The sequence below is a fragment of the Urocampus carinirostris genome, chromosome 4 (genome assembly GCF_059441175.1).
Source record: "Urocampus carinirostris isolate Australia breed hairy pipefish chromosome 4, RoL_Ucar_1.0, whole genome shotgun sequence".
Lineage (NCBI taxonomy): Eukaryota > Metazoa > Chordata > Actinopteri > Syngnathiformes > Syngnathidae > Urocampus > Urocampus carinirostris.
In genome coordinates, this window is record NC_142352.1 from 18,491,189 (window position 1) to 18,515,756 (window position 24,568).

At 39.1% G+C, this 24,568-nt stretch overlaps 1 protein-coding gene across 2 annotated transcripts; it reads right to left on the minus strand.

Annotated features, from left to right (window-relative positions):
- Positions 1–4,248: 4,248 nt before the first annotated feature.
- Positions 4,249–23,970, minus strand: spg7 (SPG7 matrix AAA peptidase subunit, paraplegin). Of its 2 annotated transcripts, XM_088333830.1 has the most exons (17): positions 23,632–23,970; positions 22,018–22,120; positions 21,855–21,944; positions 21,540–21,781; positions 21,318–21,457; positions 18,604–18,706; positions 18,408–18,533; positions 17,040–17,202; positions 16,175–16,348; positions 15,987–16,111; positions 15,783–15,885; positions 15,603–15,713; positions 14,149–14,264; positions 13,908–14,064; positions 6,379–6,542; positions 5,909–5,986; positions 4,249–4,990 (listed from the first exon to the last, which is right to left on the minus strand). In XM_088333830.1, the coding sequence occupies exons 1-17, from the start codon at positions 23,833–23,835 to the stop codon at positions 4,790–4,792; spliced, it is 2,400 nt and encodes a 799-aa protein (XP_088189956.1). In that variant the 5' UTR covers positions 23,836–23,970; the 3' UTR covers positions 4,249–4,789. The 2 variants fall into 2 exon arrangements, with proteins under 2 accessions (XP_088189956.1, XP_088189957.1); XM_088333831.1 differs by lacking the exon at positions 22,018–22,120 and having other exon boundaries at positions 23,632–23,779.
- Positions 23,971–24,568: the final 598 nt, after the last annotated feature.

Sequence of the window (24,568 nt, forward strand, 5' to 3'; positions counted from 1 at the left end):
CCTCCTCATTTTTGTTTTGTTTCCTATATCTCATTCAGGGATTACCAACTTTTCCTAAACTGAGAGCTACTTCTTGCATCTTGTTATTAATTGGTTGTACTTGATTTAGTATTATTAGTATGATAGTATAATTTAATAGTCTCAGTCAACCCCTTAAACATCTGCCTTATATAAGGGGATTGATTCATTTACATATCTAAATGCTAAGCTAATTTTAAAGTTAATTTTGCAAGAATTTATGCTGTATTTTAATACACTGATTGTGTCAATGATCTCATGATAGTGATAAATCACATTTACCAGAAAGTCACAATGACCTATCACTGATGAGCTATTATCAGAACCACTTCCACAGTTTACTCAGGTACGTTGGTGACCCGTTTTCTAAATTGCTCCTCTATTGTTTATCAAACATTTTTCAAGAGTAATCATATTCTAAAAATATCATGATTAAATGTAATGTTGCGTACATGTAAAAAAAAAACGTTCTTCAAAATTAATTTAGGGGAGAGTAAGTGTTTTTTAACGAACTTCAGAGATAATTTTTTCACATGACAGCGTCGAGGCATTATTAAATTGAAAAAAAGAACTTCAGATTAGGGCCGGGCAAATTTGGAAATGTACTCGAATGGAAAATCCTTGGTAGGACTATGAGAGTTACATTTTAATTAGACAAAGCTGTTGCTGAATATATATTATGAATATTCCTAACTAAATTGTGGCAAGCAACTTATTAACCTATCTATCTATCTATCTATCTACCTTGGTCATATTCTTCAAGAGGGGTGACCGACAGCAAGACAAACGCATACAAAAAAAAAAGAAGAAAAAAAGGAAAAAGTAGCTAAAAACACAAACAAATTTAACCATGGCCAACCCAAATGCCCAAACACCCAAACAAGTTAGGCACCAGGGAACCCAAATTGGTCATGCTTTCGTCCCTCTAGATCAGGGGTGTCAAACATGCGGCCCGGGGGCCAGATCAGGCCCATTAAGGGATTGAATCCGGCCCGTGAGACAACGCTCAGAGAAGCGAAAGAGAAAAACGAGCTGCAGGTCTAAATATGTCCACTTGATGTTGCCAAAACCGGGTGCGTCTCACAAAGACGGTGTACTTGAATCTATTTCTTTCTCTTTCTCTCTCTCTCGCTCTCTCTTTTCCTCCCTTTTTCTCTCACTCTGTGTCTCTCTCTCTTTCACTTTCTGTGTCTCTTTTTCTTTGTTTCTCTTTGTCTCTTTCTCTCTCTGTGTCTTTTTACCTTCTTTTGCTCTCTATTCCATTTTTCCTTTTCTCTCTTTTGCTCTCTCCTGCTTTCCCCTTCTCTCCTTCTCCCATTTTCTTTCTCTCCCTCTCTTTTCTCTCCTTCCCTCTTTCTCTCTTTCTATTTATCTTTGGATATCATTCTTTCTCTCTCTTTCTTTCCCCCTCTCTCACTATTTGTCTTTATATCTTTTTTGTTTCTCACATTCTCTCTCCCTCTCTCTTCTCTCTCTTTCTCCCTTTCTCTCTTTCATTGTCCCACCCTCTCTCTTTTTCTCTCCTTCACTTTGTCTTATTTCTTTCTCTCTTTTTCTTTCTCCCTTTTTGTTTCTCTCTAATATTCTAGTCCGGCCCCCGAAAGAATGTTTGTTCTATCGTGTGGCCCCCGAGGTAAAATGAGTTTGACACCCCTGCTCTAGATGAAACTGGACACAAGAAGGCAGCCATGTCGCTCGGGTCAGGGTGACACAACACACTCTTCTCTTCAACAGCAGGGTCTGACGGCTTTCACTGGTTTACCCCTGCCGCATCATACGGGTGCCCTGCCCATCCCTTAGAACGCGTCCAAACATCCCACTATCATTTTACAACACCTCTCCACTTATTTCTATTATTAACCAATTAATAACTTATTAACCAATAATGAAAAAATTGACTTCATTTTTTTTCTGAACATTTTGCACAGGTTGTATTTGTTCAATGATTACAATAAATTCTAAAATACTTTAAATACATTTGTGTTGAGTTTAGTTTAAAATTGCTTAAAAATTGAATCGTCCAGATGGATAACATTTACATTTTATTATTTTGAAATTGCCCAGCCCGACGATGAATAGTTATACATTCTACTTTTTTGTCTTATTTGATGCATTGGAGATCATTTGAGGCACATATATCTTGAAGTTACTATCTATACTGAAGTACAGATTTGTTGGTTGGATGCTTTAAACCAGTGTTTTTCAACAAGTGTGACGGGGCACACTGGTGTGCCGTGAGACCTTGTCTAGTGTGCCCCTGGAATTTGCCCAATTTTATCTTTCCAAAAAATCAGGCCATTATTCAGTATTTTTGCTATCTTCAGACAAGGAACTGTAATAGTCATCCATATCAGTAGGTGGCAGTAGATTTTTATATACTTTTTATATATTATCTGCTCATGAGGTAGCACAGTACATTTAATAACTTGATTTTTTTTAACAAAGCGGTTTAAGATTGCACTGTAAAAAAACATAAAGCACATAATTCTTTTTTATTTTAAGTATTATTTTCTTCTTTCTATATACTAATTATCTGCTTATGAGGTAGTACAGTGAAATATTTGACATAACTTCATTTTCAAACATTTTGTACAGACGGTGTGCCTCGGAACTTTTTTTATAAATGAAAGTGTACCTTGGGTTGAAAAAACCCTGCCTTAAACACTCGGAGGGGCACTGTTTCCTTTGGTGTGATTTGGGCAGGTACAGCCTGGTGGCACCCATCCCTCTTCATGCAAAGATATGTTTCCACCTGGTCCCGAACTGGCGACCTTTCTCGTGTTTAGAATATGAAAAAAAGGAAAAGGCAAATACAGTGGAACCTCGGTTTTCAAACGCCTCTCAGTTCGAACAAATCGGTTCTCGCCCAAAAATTTTGAGAAAATCTTGCTTCGCTTTTCGTTCAAAAAAATCAGAGTTCGAACGCCGGTACGCTAGGGTGCGATGCTGAGCGGCGTACGGGTGTAGATTGCCCCCACCCCTCGTGAAGAACTGTTATGACGTACGCGCGCACTTCTTTTCGCTTTTGCTTTAGATATCAGTGAACTGAGTTTTTAGCTCCTAATTATGCCTCAGAAGAAGGTCGGTGCAAGCAGCAAAGTTGCTACAGGTGAAAAAAGAAGGGTAGTGCGTACAACTATTGCATTTAAGAAAGAAATAATAGCAAATTATACCAGCTCAGTAGCCTAGATGGTAAGGCGCCCGCTTTGAGACTGGGAGGTCGGTGGTTCGCGCCCCGGCCGAGTCATTCCTAAGACTTAAAAAGTGGTCGGCGGCGCCCTCTGTTGGCTGCGGCTGCATCGGCTCGCTACAACGGGCCAGGTGCAATCGACATTTCGTTCTGTGTACATTGTTACACAGAATGACAATACAAGGAAATTATTATTATTATTATTATTATTAAAATATAAAGAAGGTGTGCGAGTTTCTCTTCATTCGAGGGAATAGAGCATGGCTTCTGCAGACCACACAAAGGTAAGAAATCCTATTCATAATTATTTTCTTTATCCTTTAACCGCTCACTACTTTCTGTGGAGACCCGGGTGGCTAAATGACGTGTAAACGACCTGATTTTTTTAGTTGTACACGTTCATGTTAGCGAAAGATTACACTAACGCGAACGTACGATTAGCCTGGGTTAGCTTCATGTTTACGTTCATGGTAAACATTCAGGGTGTTGGATTAAAACGATTTTACATTACTTTTAATGGGAAACAGATTATCGGTGATGGAACAAAGCGGTTTTCGAACAGGGTTCTGGAACGGATTATGGTCGAGAACCGAGGTTCCACTGTAGCTCCAAAGGTTTTCTGAATGTTTCATGTCGCTTTGCTGCCGGCAGGGCAAAGAACTACATGCAATGGGTATTACACGAACCTCCTGTGTGGAGTTTGCATGTTCTCCCCGTGCTTGCGTGGGTTTCTTCCAGGCACTTTGGTTTCCTCAAACATTCCAAAGACATGCATGTCATGTTAATTGGCCGGTTCAAATTGTCCCTAGGTGGGAATGAGCGAGCAAATTGTCTGTCCCTGTGTGCCCAGCAACTGGCTGGCAACCAGGTCAAGGTGTCCCCTGCCCACTGCCCGGAGACAGCTGGGATGGGCTCAAGCACCCCCGCAACCCTACTGAGGATAAGCGCTGCAGATAATGGATGGATGGGTATTATACAGAGGAAGCAATGTAATAAGCTTGTATTTTGTCACAAGAAAGAAAGAGTCGGGAATCAACTGCTTCAATTTATACCTTTTAATTTCCAACCACAAAACACAGTGGCGCATGCCTACGTTTTAGAATGAGGCCCAAAATAACTTCTGAAGCTTTTTATTGAAAAATATAGTTTTTTTAAGGATTCAGGCAAATGCAGATTTCTATTTTAAATTCTCGACTTGCTATTCCGACACATTTAACTCATTAACTGCCAGCCCAGTTAAGTCACTGCCAACTACAGCAATTTAAATAATAGAGGACTGAGGTATAAAGCTGTTCATGGCACCAAATTTGAAATGGATCTTTTGCCTCTAAAGCTGTCATTAGCAGTGAGAAAGGTAATAAATCACATAAAAGATCTTCCCATGACTTTTAACCAATAAGCACTTCCTGCCTTTGCTATAAACGTACATTTAAACTTCCGAATGCAAACTCTACATGTCAAATGTTTGCTTTTTCTTCCGAGCTTCTGAGCGACCGAACAGTTAGTACAACAACGCAAAAACCTAATCAGTTGCACAAAAAAAAAAGCAAAATAAAGTAGCGGCTGAACGAGAAGTCAAATTCAAACCATCTCTGGATTCATGTCCTTTTCCCTTCGTGAAGGCGGCGGCGTTTCGTCCTCGCCCGTGTCTTGCTTGTCCCTCTGAGCTTCCACCCAACTCTGTGGGGCAATCATTTTCTTTGGACCGTGGGGCGGAGGACCCAGCAAAGCTTCGATGTCGTCGTAATTCACCACCTCGCGCTCTAGCAGGGTGTTTGCCAACTGTGAAGAATAAAGGGAGGCAAAACTTAAGTACAACAGAGCCCCGAGATGAGGCAACCCCTTAACGGTGTTGGAATAAGACGTTTTTCGCCCCCTCTTTATGGCAAAATTCAAACTTTGCGGTTTCTGTGCGTATGACTTTGAGAGTTGAGTGCCTCAAAGCTATCTAAGATGCCTGTCTGCTTCTGGCCAACGTCATATAAAATGCTACTCTGCTGTTGGTTTGCATCAAGACATCAGGAAAATTATATACTATTGACTGAACTACCTCCCACAATGCCTTTCAAAATCTCATGCGTCTCGTAATGACATTCTGAGTTTGCAATACAATACTATATTTTTGTACTGTATTTATCCTCTATGGATCCCAAAGCTTGCGGTGATGCTAAAAGTAATAAAAATACTTGATAACCATGGGAACAAAGCTTGCAAATATCAAGACATATGACTAAGGCACACAAATTGCTTCCTTTGCTAAAAATATGGCTGTAACCAAGACACAATCAGGACTATTAATAAAACTTATGTGGCGATTAAAGCAAAGTTGGAAAATCCCCCAAAAATTTAAAATGTCATTACAATCTCCATCCCTGCATCCATCCATGAACTCCACTGTACCAGCTCAACACATGTCACACCAAAGGTAAACAACATTTTCTTTCTTTTTTTTTTTTTTTTTTTACACGCATATTGATTTACAATGTTAGTATATACTATTTTGTTATTTTAATGTTTTAAAAGTTTTTTCATCAGTGGTAATGGGAGTTCAGTATACATTACCATAGGTTTCTATTCAGCGCTATAAGGCAATTTTACCTTGCAGTTCCCACTTCAGAAAGGATGATTGTTGTACCCCAGGGCTCTACTGTATAGTAAGGTAGAGGCGACAGAGTACAAAATTAGAAGAGGAAATCCTACCAGTGTCAATTTGTCTCTGTTGTCTATTAGCAGCTTCTCTGTTTGTCGATATGCACGGGCGATCAAAACCTTGGCCTCCTAGAATGACAAATACAGTAAATGCAACTTCATTCTTATTTGAAAATATATACATTTTTAAAACGTTATCCAAACCAGGGGTAACCAATATTTTTGAAGGCAAGAGAAGGATGATGAGCAGTTTGATATGCATCTCTAATATAACAGATAATGTTATCTGTTGCTCCAATGCTGTTATTAAAATGTTTTATTTTTACCAGGTTGTTGTTGTTAAAAATAGTGTTAAAATAGAAAATCACAAAAACCCAGCACTGGTGAACTATTTTCAGAACCAGTCTGTGAACTACTCAGGTATTCTCAGTAGGCTAGCGGGTACCCACGGGTACTACGTTGGTGACCCCTGATCTGAAGAGTTTGCAAAATAAAATGTTATAAAAGAGAAAATAACCCACATGGTCCATCTGCTCCTGGAGTCCTTGGCTGAAAGGTCTTCTCCCGACGGCTCCCTGCTCCTCCGTTTCGGGGAAAGAAACCTGTCCGACACTGTTGCACATGCCGTACTGCTTCACCATGGAATACGCCACACGTGTCACCTTGCGAAGGTCGTCCTGAGCTCCTTGGGATACCAGAGTAAGTTCACTCTTTGATCAAGGTATGGGTTGAATTCACAAACTCGTTACAATTGTTTCAGGAATTATAGCATTTGCATTATCTTATTAACAATCAGGTCTGTATATATGACATTTTAGGACAAATTTCTTAGCAACAGTTTGGAATTTCGTTATTTATTTAGACGTGTAGCTGGGTTGTATGGTCACTGTAATGTGGGGATGAAAATGTATCTCCATTTTTGTCTTTTTTTACCGTATTTTCCGCACTATAAGGCGCACATAAAATCTGATTTTTTTTTTTAAAGCTGACTATGCGCCTTATAATCCGGTGCGCCTTATATATGGATCAATATTGAATTGCAAGGTCTCGCAACTAAGAGAAGCAGCCACCGACTCAATTTTTCACGTAGAAGAAGTGCGCTGTGCATACTGGGAAATATTAAACAACGATTCTCTTTTATTTGTGCGTTTGTATAAAGACCATGAAACGGCTCCTATTAAGAGACACGCTTACAACGCAGAGTTTAAACTAAAGGCGATCAGTCACGCAGTAGAGCACGGAAATAGAGCAGCAGCAAGAGAGTTTAACATTAATGAATCGATGGTGAGGAAGCATGAGGATGAGCTGTTTACGTTTTACATTTTACAGTTATTATGTTATTGCTTTATTGTTATTGTTTTGCACTTGTTATTGTTTTTGCACATTACGATTGTCACTATATTGCGATTGCACTAACGTTTAACAGCAGACATGGGACCAAGTCACACATGTGCAAGTCTCAAGTAAGTCTCAAGTCTTCACCTTCAAGTCCCAAGTAAGTCCCAAGTATTTTTTTCTTGGGCAAGTCAAGTCACAAGTCAAGTCCCGAGTCTTAGGCCCAATCCCATTTCTCTCACTCGGCCCTGAGGACCCTCCAGTGAGGTCCCTCGAAGAGGAGTGCCCTCCGCGAGTGAAGTGCAAAGCGGAAAAGGTTTGGACAAGACTTGCAAGGTTCCACCCCTGTCCAGGAGATGGCGGTAATATTAATTGGCTGTAGACCTCAGTGACGTATTGGTCTACGTCACATGTAAACAACTCGAGTCTCAACTCGTAGTGTGTCAGTTGGAGAGTTCGTGCAATGTTAAAAATGCCCGCTACTGCTGTGTTATTACCGATTGCCTGAAAGCTCATCATCTTTTCCGTGTCTCCAATCAACGGAGGAGAAATGTGCTATACTGAAGACAGCTTCGGCGCTATGTAGTGCTGATTCATCTTTACAAGGTACGTACACTCATTTAAAAAATGACCCGTTCGGTCAAATACAGTAAAAGTTAACATACAATGCACGTTCACATAATACCTTATGTTTGTGTAGACATAAATGTCAATCTACTTATTAGTATCTTAATGCCATTTTATGACATATAGTAGGGGTCTTTAGTGTGTGACATGATGAAAAGTAAACAAACACAAGAACAGTCCACCTGACCCTTAAGCTGACATAATATCGTCACCAAACTTCCCTGTACGACCCAAAAACCTTGGTTCATAAGGAATTTAATTCAAAAGAGTTGTCATTGGATATAAAAAAGCTCATTTCAACATGTTTTCATGATGCTTACATCATCTATGCCCACATTTATGTCTAAATTGTCTGTTATCTATTGTGTTCCAGAGTGGCTGTCCCATAAGCGTGGACAGGTTGGACAGGAATGTTCCCATCCTGTGCTTATGGTTCGATGTGAAGTCAAAACTCATTCAGGACTTAAGGTTGAGCAAGAAGGTCATGTGGGCCCTGCAGGAGCTGCTAAAGAGGGAACAGGGCCATGGCTGGAGGGCCTATACTGGCTGGCCCACGGTCTGTCCTACCGTGTGGTGTCACGGGTCTTCAGGGTTCCCAAGTCCACGATACACAGAATTGTCCACAGTTAATATGGAATAAATTGCCCAAAAGCCATGTTTTAGGCTTTGGAAGTCAGACCCACATTTGCATTCCGTGCTTTTCTGCATTACTATTCAATAAACATCTTTATTTTGAGTAACACCTTGGTGGTTTATTTCATAATGATGTGAGATACTGTGTGTGAACTATGTGACTGTTGGACAGAAAACAACTACAAATCACTCCAGTTTAAATAAGTTTACTTTCAGAAAAACACAATCACATTGGGCCGAAATACATAATAGTAAATAAATAATATGTCACAAATTGTAACAAAAATATACCAATACTTCCATAAAGCTGGAAAACACAAACTGGAACTTCATTGAGTTCTTAATAAAATAAAATATTTTCCTTTTATAAAACAAAGGGAAACATTGCAGGGATGTCACTGTTCTGGAAATTTGTCCACGAGCTTCCCAAAAAGGACGGGAACCGCTCAGTTTTGGCCACAGTTTCCTCGAGCCTTTTCCTCACTCCGGCAGACTCCGCTTTCAAAAAGTCAAGGAGTGTATCGTGCTTCCTTTTTTTTCTGGGTGATTTGGGGTTTGGCGCCGGATTAGAAGATGCCAACGACGTGCCCGTCGGTGTGGATGGCGTGGTAGCTGTGATGGTGGCCAGCTCTTCCACGGGACGTTCTACATTGGCCTTTAGGTTGGGTGGAAAAAACAAGAATTACTTAATGCTTGTGTATTGCACAAAAACAACTGTGTATAGGATGCTCAACAAGTTGATGTGAGAAATTATAGGATGTGTTCTGGATAATTATTTGATAGTGAATAGATACACAAAATTGACATGTTATTCTTATGGCTGTAAGAGCCTTCTATTGGCCAGCATCACATATGCTTTAGAATTGTCTCCACATTTGGACAACATTTTGAAAAGGTAATTAGTTTACTTAATATGTGTTTACAGAGAAGGCAGTGGACTGTGTGATAGTAATTTGTTTCAACTGTATTTCCACGTGAAATTCGGAGACATTACTCATAATGCATGATGAAAACTAATGCATTCTGATCTCACATGAAATAATCATATTGTAAATAAAACACGACACCCGAAATTGTGTGCAGTAAACAAGCGCGTATGTCCAGAACGTTATTCTGACTATGCTCCTTTAGCGACTGGCCATGTACATGTAAAAACACGACTCGTTTAAGATACAAACAGGGATGGGCTGAACCGTGATTTTCTGCAGTTATCCTACTTTTGAGTTTGTAGCGTGAAGATTATTTTTTGGCAGCTCCCTTGGTAGATTTGTGCACTTCGTAAAGTAGCGATTTTGCAATGTTCATGTTTTAACGCGAAAATACGATTTTCTATTGCATTTACGTCCAACTAAGATATCTCAATACATTTTGTTGCAAATACATGCGTAGTTGTGGAAAACTACTTACATTTGTGCGGTTCCTTTCCGGGCATGTTTGTTGATATTGAGAATTCGCAAAGCCTTCTGGGTAGTCACTTCGCTGCCAAGGGAGGTCGAGAGCCCCCTCGGTCTTGAAGTGGCTACGACATGGTTTGAGGGCACTTCTGCCTCGGTCTTGAGAGTATCGGGACACACCCCATTTTCACGTGAACGCGCAAACCGAGTGACTAGGGCACATAGCGAGTGAAAGTGCGAAGAATGGGACTCAGCCTTAGATTGCCAAGTCCAAGTCAAGTCACAAGTCATAAAAACAGCGACTCGAGTCGACTCGAGTCCAAGTCACTAAGTCTCAAGTCCCCATGTCTGTTTAACAGTATCAGACGTTTTTTTGCGTGTTGACTAAATGGAGGAAAAGTAAAATGTTATGCCTTGCTGTTGTTCAAAGATGTGTCATGAAAATGCTTTACCTCAGAGAAAATAATAAAACAGCTGTTTATTCATTTTGGGAGTGAATGGAGTTGTGGAAAGATTGTTTTATATCAATTAATAAAGTTTGACTGACCTATCTGACTGTTTTGTTGACATTCCCTGTAGCGCGGCACCATCTAATGGTTGCATAACGTAACTACATCCTCTACTGTAGCCAAGTCAAGTCAAGTCACATTTATTTATACAGCCCTTAATCACAAAATGCCTCGAAGGACTGCACAAGATAACAATTACAAAATTGCACAATTACCTGATCTTAAACCAGCATGCACTTATAGCGCCTTATAATGCGGTGCACCTCATGTATGGAAAAAGTTTATAATATATCATTCATTGAAGGTGCGCCGGGGCGGCAGTAGCTCAGGAGGTAGAGCGATCGTTTTAGGATTAAGGGATCCCAGTTCGAATCCCGGCTTGTCCGTGTTACATGTCGAAGTGTCCTTGGGTAAGACATTGAACCCCCAATTAGCAGGTTAGCGCCTTACATGGCTGCACAGATCACGGCCGCTATTGGGAAATGTGAAGCACAATGTAAAGCGCTTTGGGAAGTCATTGACTTGAAAAGCGCTATATAAATGCAGATCATTTCATTTCATATAACACCGTGCGTCTTATAGTGCGGAAAATACGGTAATTGTTTTGCCTTTATCAAATATCCACGGTGTAAATTTGAGTCATACTGTACAAAACTATTCTAAAACGGTTTTATTTTGTTTAAAACAACCCAACAGTCACTTCAGTTTATTAACAATCCACAAAATTGTGTTGTAAGCATTTGGTAAGGACCAAAAAGTGGAAAAAAGGAGATACCTTTTGTTCCACGTTACCGTAAATGAAAACCCCACCCACCAGTTATCATGTTGACTATCTGTGCATTACTGCCACTCTCTGTCTACTATAGGTAGTGCACCAAAACAGTTGCAAACTAAGAGCGAATGAAAAAAAAAGATAAAAATGACCTTGACCCAGGGGTCGGGAACCTTTTTGACTCAAAGAGCCATAAAAGCAAAAAACATTAATTTTATTTTGGGAAAGAGCCACACCATATATTATGAGACAAATTTACTAAATTGCTAAACCCGCGCCCCAGACAAAGGCATAGTCTTCAGCACCTTTTATTTTTGATGATTTGATAAAAATTATGAAAAGAGAATAATGCCAGAGCCCCTGTCCCTAAATCAACAAACATACACCTTTAAACTTGTCTCTTTCTTGCAATTACTCAAGATCGGTTAAACTCCTGATGAGCTCAGTTTTGGCGCAGACGGCTTAGGGCGAGAGATGGGAGGGAGTGCTTGCACATTTTGCATAGCTCCACCCATCCCTCCCACTCACCCAATTAAATGACTAAGTTCTCTTCCGGTGTTTTGGCATATTTACAGTTCTGTGGATTCATCATAAGGTATCTGAACACTGAACACAGATTATATAGTGAACTTTTATATAAAGGATTCTTTAGCGTTGTACAGCCAAAACGAGTTTTTTTCCCCCCTTTTTTTGTGTGACACCTTGACTGTAAATTGTAGTGAAAACGTGCCCTATATATACTGCGAAGAAATCTCATGTTGACTAGCTTTGGTTTGGCCTTACGTGGACCTGAATTGGAAAGACGTGTCAAATTTTGAACAAGATGGAGAAATTTTCCATGCAATCAAATTTGTCTCTGAGCCACAGATACTCATAGAAAGAGCCATATATGGCTCGCGAGCCATAGGTTCCCGACCCCTGCCTTGACTGTACCACCTGCTTTTATTATAAAACATTTTCTCATGTTTAAAATGTTATAAATCACAATATATTTTTACTGCTCCTTTACAGTCAATCTCATTGCTACAATAGGCAGTTGTTTGTTTTTTGATGACAAATAATAGAATAGAATAAAAAAAATAGGAACAAGGAATTGAAGGTAAACTCAAAACAAATCTTACGTTGCCTAACTCTTAGCAGTCTTAGGAATGTGGCAGGAATACACCGAAATAAAGTAAAGGAAATTGATGAGGGATAATGAATTGTCAATAGCTTAAGTCTGTGGGATCACAATCCTTTTCGAAGCTGAGAACTGCAACTTTGTTATTGAATAATCCGAAGGGCTGTGGTTTGAGATTGATTTCTATAATTGCAATTTATCATGCCATTACTAAGTAGTTACAATGTCATTATCATTTTATCAGCAGGTTGTAATTATGAGAAGGTTAAAATAGGCTCAATCAACCACTTAAACATCTGCCTTATATCAGTGTACGAAACTCATGACAAAAAGTTACCGGACACCAGGGCAGACAACTTTGAAAAGTTGCCTGCCCATCCATTAAGTTGCCTGCCTCATTTTTTACAACTTAAATCACAAGAAGACGACTAATCGCAAAATAAAAAGAAAAAAAAATAAATAGAAAAAAAAAACATTGTTGCAAAGTATTAAGGATTGATAATCAGAATATATATAACAGAACAACGCCCTTTGAGACTCTTTGAGATTAAGGGCAATACAAACAAAAATGGACTTGACTTGAAAATTAAGTTTATCATAAATCTCCTAATAACATCCATTGCATGTATATGATATCGCTGTTTTCTATCTGCCATCAGTATGTACCTGTATTTACTCATCTTCATTCATGCAATGTTTGCGTTGAGTCGTCTGCTACGGGCCACGTGAACTTTCCACGATGCTTTTAATGTACGTTTACGTTTAGTAGCGTCATAAATTTTCATAGCTTCTTTTGAATCTTTCTTCTGGGGCTGAGGTTTTGGCTTGATTCCTAACCACTTATCCATTTTTCTTGTGTTTTCTGTGCGTCTACTTTGGAAAACGATATGCAAATGAAAGACCTTATAAAGCTGGGGAAAGTCCAGAAGCACAAAGTTATTCATTCAGGCTTCTGATTGGCTGCCGAGTATGCAAATTGCTAAACGAACCGAAATTTCCAAACTTTACAAAGATTTCGAAAACTTAATAAAGCAAAAGTTTTATTTGATTTGGGAAAAAAAAAAAAGCGAAATATTTTTTTTTCCTCGAAAAAGTTGTCGGCTACCCGGGCGGAGACATTTTGTAAATTGTACGCCCGACGTAAAAGATGCACGCCCTCAGACACTGCTTATATAAGGGCAATGAATCATTTACTAAATTATAGATTATTTTAAAAAATAACTTTTTATTTCATTGCCAACTTTAGACTTAGCTGACTGGTTGGATCTACATGGGTCAATGCAGAAGACACCAGCATCCCTAGCTTATGAGGTTATGATGAGTTCATCATGTATTTCAAAGCACTGATCATGACAATGATTTCTAATGCAAGTGGGCAATCAGATTACCCAGAAAATCACATTGACCCATAACTGGTAAGCTATTTTCAGAACCAGTCTGCTGGCTACTCAAGTGTTCTTAGGGAGCTACTTTGTGCCCGATGGCTTTGGACATTTCACATTTTAGGGTAGACTGAATGGATTCTACATTTGGTAATAATGCAAAGCTGCAATATTAAGGTGCATCCTTTTAAACTAAAAACATAAGATTTTAAGTACCGGTAGTTCCCAAATCTATCTTTACATTGCGAGTGTTAAAGAGGACTGTATTTGACATTTACCTGTTGTCACCCTGTTAAATATAATTGCTTCTGCAGCCCTCCCTCCTAGGGCCATGCACATGCGCTCAAAGAGCTGCTCCTGAGTGAACAGGTACTGGTCACGAGGTAAAATCTGGGCGAATCCCAGCGCTGAATTGGTCCGAGGCGCAATGGACACCTAAAACGACAAAAAAATAGACACTCTTGATGCCTTTTTCAATGCACAATGTCACTCAACCCAAATATCGACGTAGTGTGTTACCTTCATGACCGCCTCGGTGTGTTCAAGCAGCCACCCTACTAAGGCGTGTCCCGATTCGTGGAAGGCGACCACCCTCTGTTCCTCTTTGGAGAGGATCTTACTTCTTTTTACACTTCCTTAAAACACACAATGGTGCCGATCAAAAGATAAAATGATACGTTTCCCAATTCCAGTGTTACACTCCAAAAAATGCATTCTTATCACAATGGCGGAAAATGTGGCTTAAATTTCACTTTTTAAAATGATAAAATATTAAAATTGTTTTTTTTTAGAATGTTTTGCTTATTTCATGTTTTCTGTAATGAGCATAATGTTTTCCCATGTGCTAAAGATTATTTTGTTTATTTCAAGGATGATTTTTTCATTTTGTTATAAATACAAAATTCAAAATCTTAAAAAGAAAGCAAAACATTTCTGCAAATGGGGTTGTAAGAATTTATTCAGGGATCAGAATGGAGATTTTCATTTTCAGCTGAAATAGCCAGGGTCCAGGAATAAAGCAGGGCGGAGTCCCCAGTCTGGAGTATAGAACCTCAAAAGAGAGGGTTACCTAAGGCTGGGCTTTCAGAGACTAAGAACCGCTTACTTTTTCATAATGGATAAGGCGAGAAAGGCCAGAACCATCTAGTGGAAAAGTGTGGATTCCACTGTGTAAAATAAAAACACTTTTTTCGACCTATGATTTTTTTTTCTTAAAGTTAACATTGGTATGATAGTTCATAAATTTTTGCATAGTATTTACACCAATGTTTTTTTTACTGAATTGAAGTTTTTTGAGGAGGCAATAAATATTATTAAATGTATCTTATCTAGAATGTTGTAGATTGCTGGCTCAATTTAGGTTTTTTTCCCATCTTGGTAGAAATTATTATTGAGACCATGGTAGACTGTTTAAAAGTAAATAAAAACACCCTTAAAATGAGCAAACCTATCTTATCTAGATCATGAAGGATATATTTGCTCACTGTATGGATTTGTTTTTTATTTTTTTCATGATACACTACCTTAAAAAGAAAAAATAATATTTGTATATAAGCAGAATTTTCAGCTAACGGGGTGAGATTGTATTTATTCCTTATTTTGAGTGTCATTTTTCTAGTTTTGAAAAATTTGAACTTCCTACTCTAAACAGAAAATGAATACTTAAAAAAACACAATTTTTGACAAGCAGATGTTTCTCATTTTCAGTGTTTTTTCCCAAATATTGGTAGAAAATATTTCTTAAAATAAAAAAACATATTTCCCATCCGCTTGTTAAGATAAGGGTGCCTATTTTAGGGATAATTTTCTCAAATTTAATTTAATAAACACGATAGAATATCATAAAACAAGAAAAACTAATAAAAGTAAGCTACGTTTTCCCCCAATGGAGTAAAACATCTTTGCAGTGTAAAGCTCTGATGCAACTATCTCCAATGACAGGGTTAAAAAAAAAGTGTCTTATTGTGCCTTACCTGCTATGACTCTCTCCACCGCATACTCAAAGTTAAAAGTATCGATGGACTTGTACCCCTCTCTTGCAGCGTGCAGGGCAGCTTCGTTGCATATATTTGCAATATCAGCACCTATAGACACAATCATTTCATCACTCAACACGTGATCAAGATTTTACCTTTGTTTTATTCCACGCATACCACTAAAGCCGGGCGTGAGCTCAGCCAGGCGCAAAGAATAGAAGTTGGTTGGCTGAGTGAGCTTCAGGATCTTCAGATGCTGCTCAAAGATTTCCATCCTTTCCTGAGAGAAACCAATTTAGTTTGTTTTTTAGTCTTTGGGGTCGTATTTCTGAATTGCATTCAAGTGACCAGTATAGAATAGTGGCAGTATGGGTGGGTCACCTGCAAGGTTGGAAGATCTATGAAGATATGTCGGTCCAATCTTCCAGGTCTCATCAGAGCATTGTCTAAAATGTCTGCTCTGTTTGTGGAGGCCAAGACAATCACGTGGTCTGTTGTTCCCATTCCTGTATAGGAAAACATGTATTTAAGGGCATGATCTCTGGTTATAAAACAGAATTAGAACCTACCATCCATCTCAACCAGCAGCTGGTTGAGCGTCTGCTCTTCCTCAGTATTGGAGAAGCCGGACATGTTGGTTGAGCGCTTCTTCCCGACAGCATCGATCTCATCGATATAGACGATGCAGGGAGCGCGGCTACGAGCTTCCTTGAACAGGCTCCTCACCCTTGCAGCACCCAAACCTGTGGACATTTAAATTTGTTTTACTTTTTACTTTAAACTGTGCAAAAGGCGGTACTAGATTTTCTCTTTGCTTTATTGGCCACTTTAGACTTATCTGACTGGTCGGATATAGACCAGTCAATACAGAAGAAACCAGCATCCCTAGCTTATAATATTTCCATGTTATAATGAGAAATAAGATGCCTTTTTGGCCCTACATAACGGCATTTTATTTCATGTGCCCAAAAACTACAAAAAACTTTGCAGTGTTCATGCGTATGACTGTGTCAGTTGCGTTTCTAAGGTGCCTGGCTGTTATTGATCAACATCATAGGATGATGGTCTGTTATAGGTTACAGTCACAGAATCATCAAGATGCCAATATTCTATTAGCTGAACTCCCTCCCAACAATGCCATAGTAACTTTTCGTTCAGTTCAAAACCTTGTGTAACTTTAATTTGTTTGTGGGTCTCCCTTGTGCTTAAGGGAGAAGCAAAAGGTTGATAACAATGGAAACGAAGCTTGAGATAGTCTACTGTATTTAGAATTTGTTTTTTAAAAACAAAATTTTCATATATCGTTTATCAGCTCTAAGTCAGTCTATTGATTTACTGTCTTTGCTCCCATTTCTCTCATCAGGCAATGCAGGATAATACCAGGCTAAGATCACTAATACATTTTCCCCACAATAATAATATATAACGTCATACCTCCAATGACTTCAACGAATTCAGAGCCAGCCATGGCCAGGAACGGGACTTGGGCCTCGGTAGCAACAGCTTTCGCTAGCAGGGTTTTTCCACAGCCTGGGGGTCCGAGCAGTAATGCCCCCTTCGGCACTTTTGCTCCCAGGAGGATGTACCGATCAGGATTCTACATATAAAATAGCATCGATCGAAGAAGCTCTGTTAATTTCTTTTTCATTGGCACCTCTTCGAAAAAAAATGTTACTCCGTTGTAAGAAAATGTTACTCATTTAGGGTGTACTTTTTATAGTTTTACTCAATTTTAACTCATTTTTCTAGTCAAAAAGGAAAATGTATACTTAAGAAAATATCTCATCTAATAGCTGGAAGATCCGTTACCTTATTTTACAAATTGTATTTCTAATCTAGGTAGAAAATAATTACCACGTGGTTGATGGAACAATTAAAAAAAAAAAACAAGTTTAACTTATTTACAAGAGTAATGCCCTTTTGTGCTGTGAAAAATACATTTTTACACCAGTGGCGGAAAATGTCTCTTACTTTAGGTACCGTATTTTCATGACTATTCACGACAAAAGTCATCCTGCAGCCATCACGTTCAATAATAATATGCAACCATGGTCCTCTTACATCCGTGAGTGTTGTAAATCCAACCGCATAAAATAATTACACACTCAAAAACAGGCAATAATGCAGACAATAAAAAAAAATCTGCCAAGAAGCATCTGCATTGATAGACGTTGCTTGTTGCTAGCTGTCTCTTTAGGCCCATAATTTCTGTTTACAAATACAGACTAGTAAAAAATGTTTCCACCATGCCGTAGAGCGCCCTAACGTGTGTTTCACATTCCATCTTTTTTTGGCCAATTGCAGGCTTTGTTTTGCCCCGCTTTAGCCCATGTGAGCCTGTAAATGCTAAAAAGGACCCGCCTGCTTTTGAAATGATGATTGACACATTGGTTAGGAAATGAAACGGCGGCATATATATCCCAGCATACACCGCGGACTACATCGCCTTCGGGGGAAAATAGTCGGCGGCTGCTTGCCTTAGTTGTGAGACCTTGCGACTCAATATTGATCCATATATAAGGCGCACAGTCAGCTTTTGAAAAGAATAAAGGCTTTTAGGTGCGCCTTACAGTTTACTTTATATTTTAAGATCTTTGATCTTGTTTTTCAACTGAAATAAGCAAATGTATCCTTAAAATAAGATAAATTAGTAGCAAATGGTAGACTTTTTAGCTTTACATTAATAAGTAGAATCTTATGTTAACGGAATATATTTCAATTTTGCACGGTGGGGTAACATTGTATTCTTTTACAGTGCAGATTCTGGAAGAAAACAAATCCACACCAGCGCATGGCTCCCACCTTGAGGTAATCAACAAATTCCTTTACTTCAATCTTCGCCTCGTGCATGCCTGCCACGTCTTTAAAGCTCACGCCTTTCCCTGACTTGCCATCCACGATTGTAAACTTGGCCATCTTCAGCTGATTCTATCAAATTCAGAGTACACATACTATGAAGTATGACATGATTTTGATTACAATTTGGGGTATCACTTACAAATGCACTGAAGCCCCCTTCTCTTCCTCCCATGCCAGCCAAGCGAAAGATGTACCAGAGAATCGCCACGCCAATTGCCGCCATCCCGAGAGCGTATAAGGCACTGCCACATAAAGAAACCGGATTATTATAGTATCACAGCTCCCAACCGGTTTACGGTAAGCCTCCGGGATACGACATTAATCCGTTCTGAAGTAGGGATCGCATAGTAAAATTGTCATATGGAGGGGAATAGAAAACTATGGTATTCAGCTAATACCTTCCCAAACCTTGGTAGCCCAGGTAAAAACATTCAAATTGTATGAGCATATTAAACATTTGTAACAAAATAGTATATTGCGGGCAGCACGGCGGCACAGTGGTTAGCGTGTGTGCGGCACAGATCTGAGGTCGTGAGATCAGACCTTCCAGTGTGGAGTTTGCATGTTCTCCCCGTGCTTGCGTGGGTTTCCTCCGGGCACTCCAATTTCCTCCCACAAAACAAGTATGTCAGATTAATTGGCCAGTCCAAATTGTCCCTAGGTGTGAATGAGCGAGCGGGTTCTCTGTCTCTGTGTGCCCTGCGACTGGCTGGCAACCAGTTCAGGGTGTCCCCGGCCCACTGCCCAAAGATGGCTGGGTTGAGCTCCAGCACCCCCGCGACCCTACTGAGGATAAGCGGTGCAGATAATGGATGGATGGATAGTATATTGTAAAGGTAATAACGGGCTTAAAAAAAAAAAAAAAAACTGAACCAGGCCCGAGCGTATTAAAGCCCAGCTCAGGCCGAGCCCAGCCAATCAACTTGATTTGATGGACCGAGGCTGAAGCAAACCTGAATTTTCCTATTTCATTAGTGAGGACTTGGGAGTCACCCTTGATTTAGGCCAGCTCCGCCGCCCGCCACATACCCACTTCTCAATATCCGACATTGCTGACAAGGTCAGGTGCCTAGAGCTTGCATACGACGCTGCATGGTTTCTTCACAAAGAAAAACAAACAGGACATGACAGGTGGCTAATTCTAAGAAAGTCAGCGAGAGAGAAACCTGGGCACGAACCCAAACATAATGATTGATATTTTAGGCCTGAATTGAATTTCAGGCTCGGCCTAAGATCTTACCTCTAGTATATATTACCGTACAATTCGGACTATAAGGCGAGAGTTTTTTCCCAAGCTTTCAACCCTGCGTCTAACGCAATTTACGTTTTTTTTTTTTCCAGGGGCACCTGAGCAGTAAAGGTGAATATATGTGTCGAGGAAGACGCATGTTCAATGTAACTTTTGCGCTTTGTACATTAATAAAAATAGAATGAACAAACCCTCTTAATGGAAATGTTGTCAATCAAAAGCGGGGCACTAACTACCATATCGAGGATAATTTTACAAGTCTGTTCATTTGTAAACAAAAATAATGTGGTGAAACAAACAGGTTTCCAAGAAGCATCCAACGAAGCAGAAATGTTTTAGGCAGATTCCTACTTATCTGTTTGCAATATCAGGTGTTTTGGAGTAAATATTTTACACTGTTGGATTATATTATTTCTCCTTACGTAACAAAGCCATTTTCGCTGACATTCAAAGAAGTTGAAGACAGCCAACCTCGGCTTTGTAGTTTTCGGGTATCTTGTTTCAAACTGATTGTGAAGTTACTTTGATGAGTATATTTTGAAATGAATCCCAGGAGTTTGAGCTTTCCAATGATGTGTGGCATGATATATTTTAGTGACTGGTGACATAGTACAGACAATTGTTTAATCAAAAGTCCGGCGGCCTACCGGCAGGCTGTCGGAATGTTGAGGTAATTATAACTCTTTCTGTGTACCGTCTTTCTTTGTAAATATCTCATGTTTCAATGAGGGCACACGCGACATAAGGTCAGGTGCGGCTTATGTTTGTACAAAAAGTTTTTTCCTTAAAAAATGTACTGGGAGCGGCTTATAATCAGGTGCGCCTTATAGTCTGGATTGTACAGTAAGTGCTGCTTATATATTATATACATGTATATGATTCGATAACATTATGAATAGGTATACATGTAAAGGAAAATTTTAATTTTTGTTATCTTTGGAGTAAAATTACTTGAGCTGGTACAGTGGAGTGAGTGGGTTAATGCAGAGGGGGGAAAAGATGGCATATTATAAGCAAAACAGATTTTTAATCTTCCAATTGCGGGGATTTCCATGCCCATAGAACTCGTTGTTGCTTTCATCGCCTCATTGACTTATAGTTGATTACGTTACGGCCATGTTCCCTGATGGGGGTAATGATACGTGTGCTCTCTTTGGATCACTTTATTATTTCAAGCTTTGTGTCTATGGTTGTTTTTGCTTCTCCATTTAGCATCACTGCAACTCTTGGGACCCATATCTAAACAGAGCTTGTTACATGACATTGTAGACTAAAAATAGAAAGAAAGGCATTTTGGGAGGTGGGTTAGACAATAGCATTTCAGCATCATGATGCTGAGACGCAAACCGATAGCATGCAAGCGTCTTATATTATGTTAACCAATATCAGACAAACATGTTAAAAAGGTATGAGGCACTGTACTCGCACAGGCATATGCACGACCACTGCAAAGTTTGAATTTTGAAATTTTTGGGTAGGTGAAATAAGTGGTTGTTGATGTTGTATGTTGGGAAAAAATGCAGTAATGAGGGGCCGAGAACACATCGTTAGGTAGGGACGCCATAGGTCAACTGAACATCAAACTTAAAAGACAAGACTCTTACTTTCCAAAGAATCCAGTCCGTTTATATGAGACTGGAATCCGGTCCTTTGTGTCAATATTCAGCTCCTCCTCAGCGGCCCTAAGTTTCTCTTCAAATTTATCTATGTTGGCCACCTGCATCCGATACATGAGCGCAAGCCTCTGGAAGATACACATGAAAGTTGGCAGGATTATGAAAAAAAGAGAAATATTGTATTTGGTATTTACACAGCGGACAGCATACAGGCCTGCCGAAGATAACTGCCCCGGGGTGAAGGTAAATTTCCACAATGTCACTTTCGGGAACAACCTGAACGCGTGACACCTCTCCCTTAGCTAGCATCTCGTTGACAAAGTCATTCCAAGAGATGTTCCCGCCACTCGTGTTTATAGAGTTGAGCAGGCTCATAATGACGGCGATGATGAAGAGGTTCCGCAGGCGCTCTCGGTACATTTGTTCCTCCTGCTCACGACGTTTCTTCTCCTCTGAGAAGAATAATAGTGAAAGAAATGGATGTGTAAGGGAAATTATAACACATGTAAGCCAGTGCAGTTTTACCTTCATCTTCTTCTGGGCTTTTTCCTTTCGGTGCATTGTTTTTTTCTTTTGTTTGTTTGGATTGCGTTGTACTGAAGAAGTTTGTACCACCTAGGATGAAACAGTTTTCAATGGAATGTTGCTGGATTGGGGAAATAATGCACATACTTTTACAAAGATTTACCTAGTAAATTGACTAAACCCACAGGATTTTTAAGCAAGTTGTTCCTAACTAAATCTCCGCTGATTCCAGCCAGCGTGGGACTCAATGGTCTGTAAAGAATATTCTGGAACAGAAACATTTTTGATGTTGTGAAACATGTAAGAGTTATGATAATAGAGAATCATTCAACGGTCTATTTCAGGGGTCACCACCCTTTTGGAAGCTAAGAGCTAATTATTTCGTTGTCATCGATTAGTGCAAAGGGCTATTAGTTTGATATAGGGACAAATCTAAATGGATCAGTTAATTGATTACAGTAAGTCAACTACAGACAACACAAGTTGCAAAAGCCGTCCAAATACAGAAAATTGTATTTTTCAATGATCTGTAATCGTATGGTTCTTTTTGTATGTCCATTATTTTAATTGCCTCATTTGAAAATTGACAAACACTTTTACAGCTTTTAAATGTCTTTTAGACACCTTCTTCAAGACTTAGTTTGGCCGGCAACCCAGTCAGTCTTTAGACCTCATCGAGACATATTTTCAAACAGTTTGTGCTTTGGTAGCAAGCAATCAAACAAACAAACGAACCGTACCTGGATCATTATGTAAAAGGGGGCCAACATTTATTTAAGTCCATTATTTTATTTGCCTGATTTTTTAAAAATAGCCAACAAATTAATATAATACATTAGATCACCAATTTGCAGTCTTTAAGTCTACGGGATTATAGACTTTAAAGAAGAAAGCCATTGTGGAAGGTTTTTCAGCCAATAGCATAGTTAATGACACTGACACAGACTAATACCAGACCGGCATATTTTATGATGTTGACCTATAGCTGAATTGCATCTAAGAGTTTTAAAAGCAAAATATTATTGTCCTGACTTCTATTCTATAGCATTTGAATAACCTAAATTTTATGCTGACAATATCTGTGTATTATTTGCCCTCATGTAGGTTTTGGATCAGGGGTGGTGTCATAATGGTCTGTGGTTTGCAATAATCTGTGGTCTGTGCAGCCCTTTGAGACTCCATGTGATTAAGGGCTATAGAAATAAACATGACTTGACTTAAGCTCTTATACAAGTCTTTATGCTGGCTTTTTAAAGATGCCCTTTAGACGTAATTTAGACGTATTTTCAACCAGCTTGTGTTTGGGTGGGAAGCAATCAAACAAAACTAAACTCTCACCTTGACAGTGATATGGAAAGGTTTTTTTGGTTTGAACAATTTCATTGACACTTTTAACAGCAAATAAACAACGTGAGGTTTGAACAATTTTTCTCGACACTTTTAACAGCAATTAAGCATATTCACAATTTCGTTATGTCATTTACTAACAATATGACGTTTGAACAATTCTTGTCGACATTTTTAACAGCAATTAAACACATTCACAATTTCATTATATCATATTACAACAATATGAGGTGCAAGAATTCCGTTCAGTCTATGACTTTGATTATATAATTAAAAAAACGGCGAACACGTTTACGGCTTTGGGGTGTCATTTTGATCCCGTTCAAAACGCATTTTGGTCAGCAACATAGTTGTATTTTAGACGTCATTTAGACGTTTTTTTTTTTCCTCCCAACTACTATGTGTTAGAAATCGATCGAAAAAGTCTTACCTGAATTAATTTTCGAGAATGTCCAGAAAGAGTCCGATTGGATAATGCAAAAAGCATCTTTCTAAAACGCTCATTGTTTACATTGCCACTGGTCGCCGCCTTCTTAGCTAATATGTGATAGTTAAGCCTTGACCACGTCCAAGCTAAGCCACGATTATATTTCGTACAAAGAGCAAGACGATGCTGCAACAACGACGCCGCCATTGCTACGAAAAAGCACACAAATGTTTAAACTACTCAACAATACATAGTCGATGTTTTTTTCGTATTTACGCGCTTGTTTGCTAACGTTGCTGTTAGCTAGCTTACAAGTTGCAATGTTATTCAACCGAATGACGCACTAACCGGATGTGCAAAGCATTTAGACGGAAAAGTGTTTTTTATTTCTCATTTGCTGATCAATTTACATTCGGGTTACCTTTTTTAGTGTGTGCGTTTAGACGAGTATATTTGCTTTTGTGTTGAATTTAATAAATGTTGAGAAAGCTTGCGCAAACATTTAGGCATCCTGCATGTAGAAAATATGGACCCATTTATCCCATCGTTTCTTGACTGAATTAATACCAATAATAATAATGATAATGATAATAATAATAATAGTACTGGTAATAAAAATAATGCTGACTAAACGCTTACCATTTTCAAATAGCTCTGATATTTTAGTTTGGGGAAAAAATATAATCAGTTATCAATGTTTTCGTTCCATGTCACGCACCGGTTGAAATTTATGAACAATAAATACATAATTTATAGTACAAACATACTTCACTTTCATTGACAGGAATAACCCAATTGTATGATTAAGCGTGGGCAGCACGTCGGCGCAGTGGTTAGCGCTTGTGCAGCACAGTTCATGTCATGGGAACCTGCCGTGAGTTCAAATTCAGCTCCAGACTTCCTGTGCGGAGTTTGCATGTTCTCCCCGTGCTTGCGTGGG

Bases quoted from the DNA above. Each gene is read 5' to 3' on its own strand.
- spg7 (XM_088333830.1), bottom strand. From the start codon at position 23,835: ATGGCGGCGTCGTTGTTGCAGCATCGTCTTGCTCTTTGTACGAAATAT. The intron at 18,707-21,317 runs GTAAGAGTCTTG...TTTATGTGGCAG, and splicing joins CGGACTGGATTCTTTGGAAA to TGCCTTATACGCTCTCGGGA. The intron at 18,534-18,603 runs GTAAGTGATACC...TGAATTTGATAG, and splicing joins AAGGGGGCTTCAGTGCATTT to AATCAGCTGAAGATGGCCAA.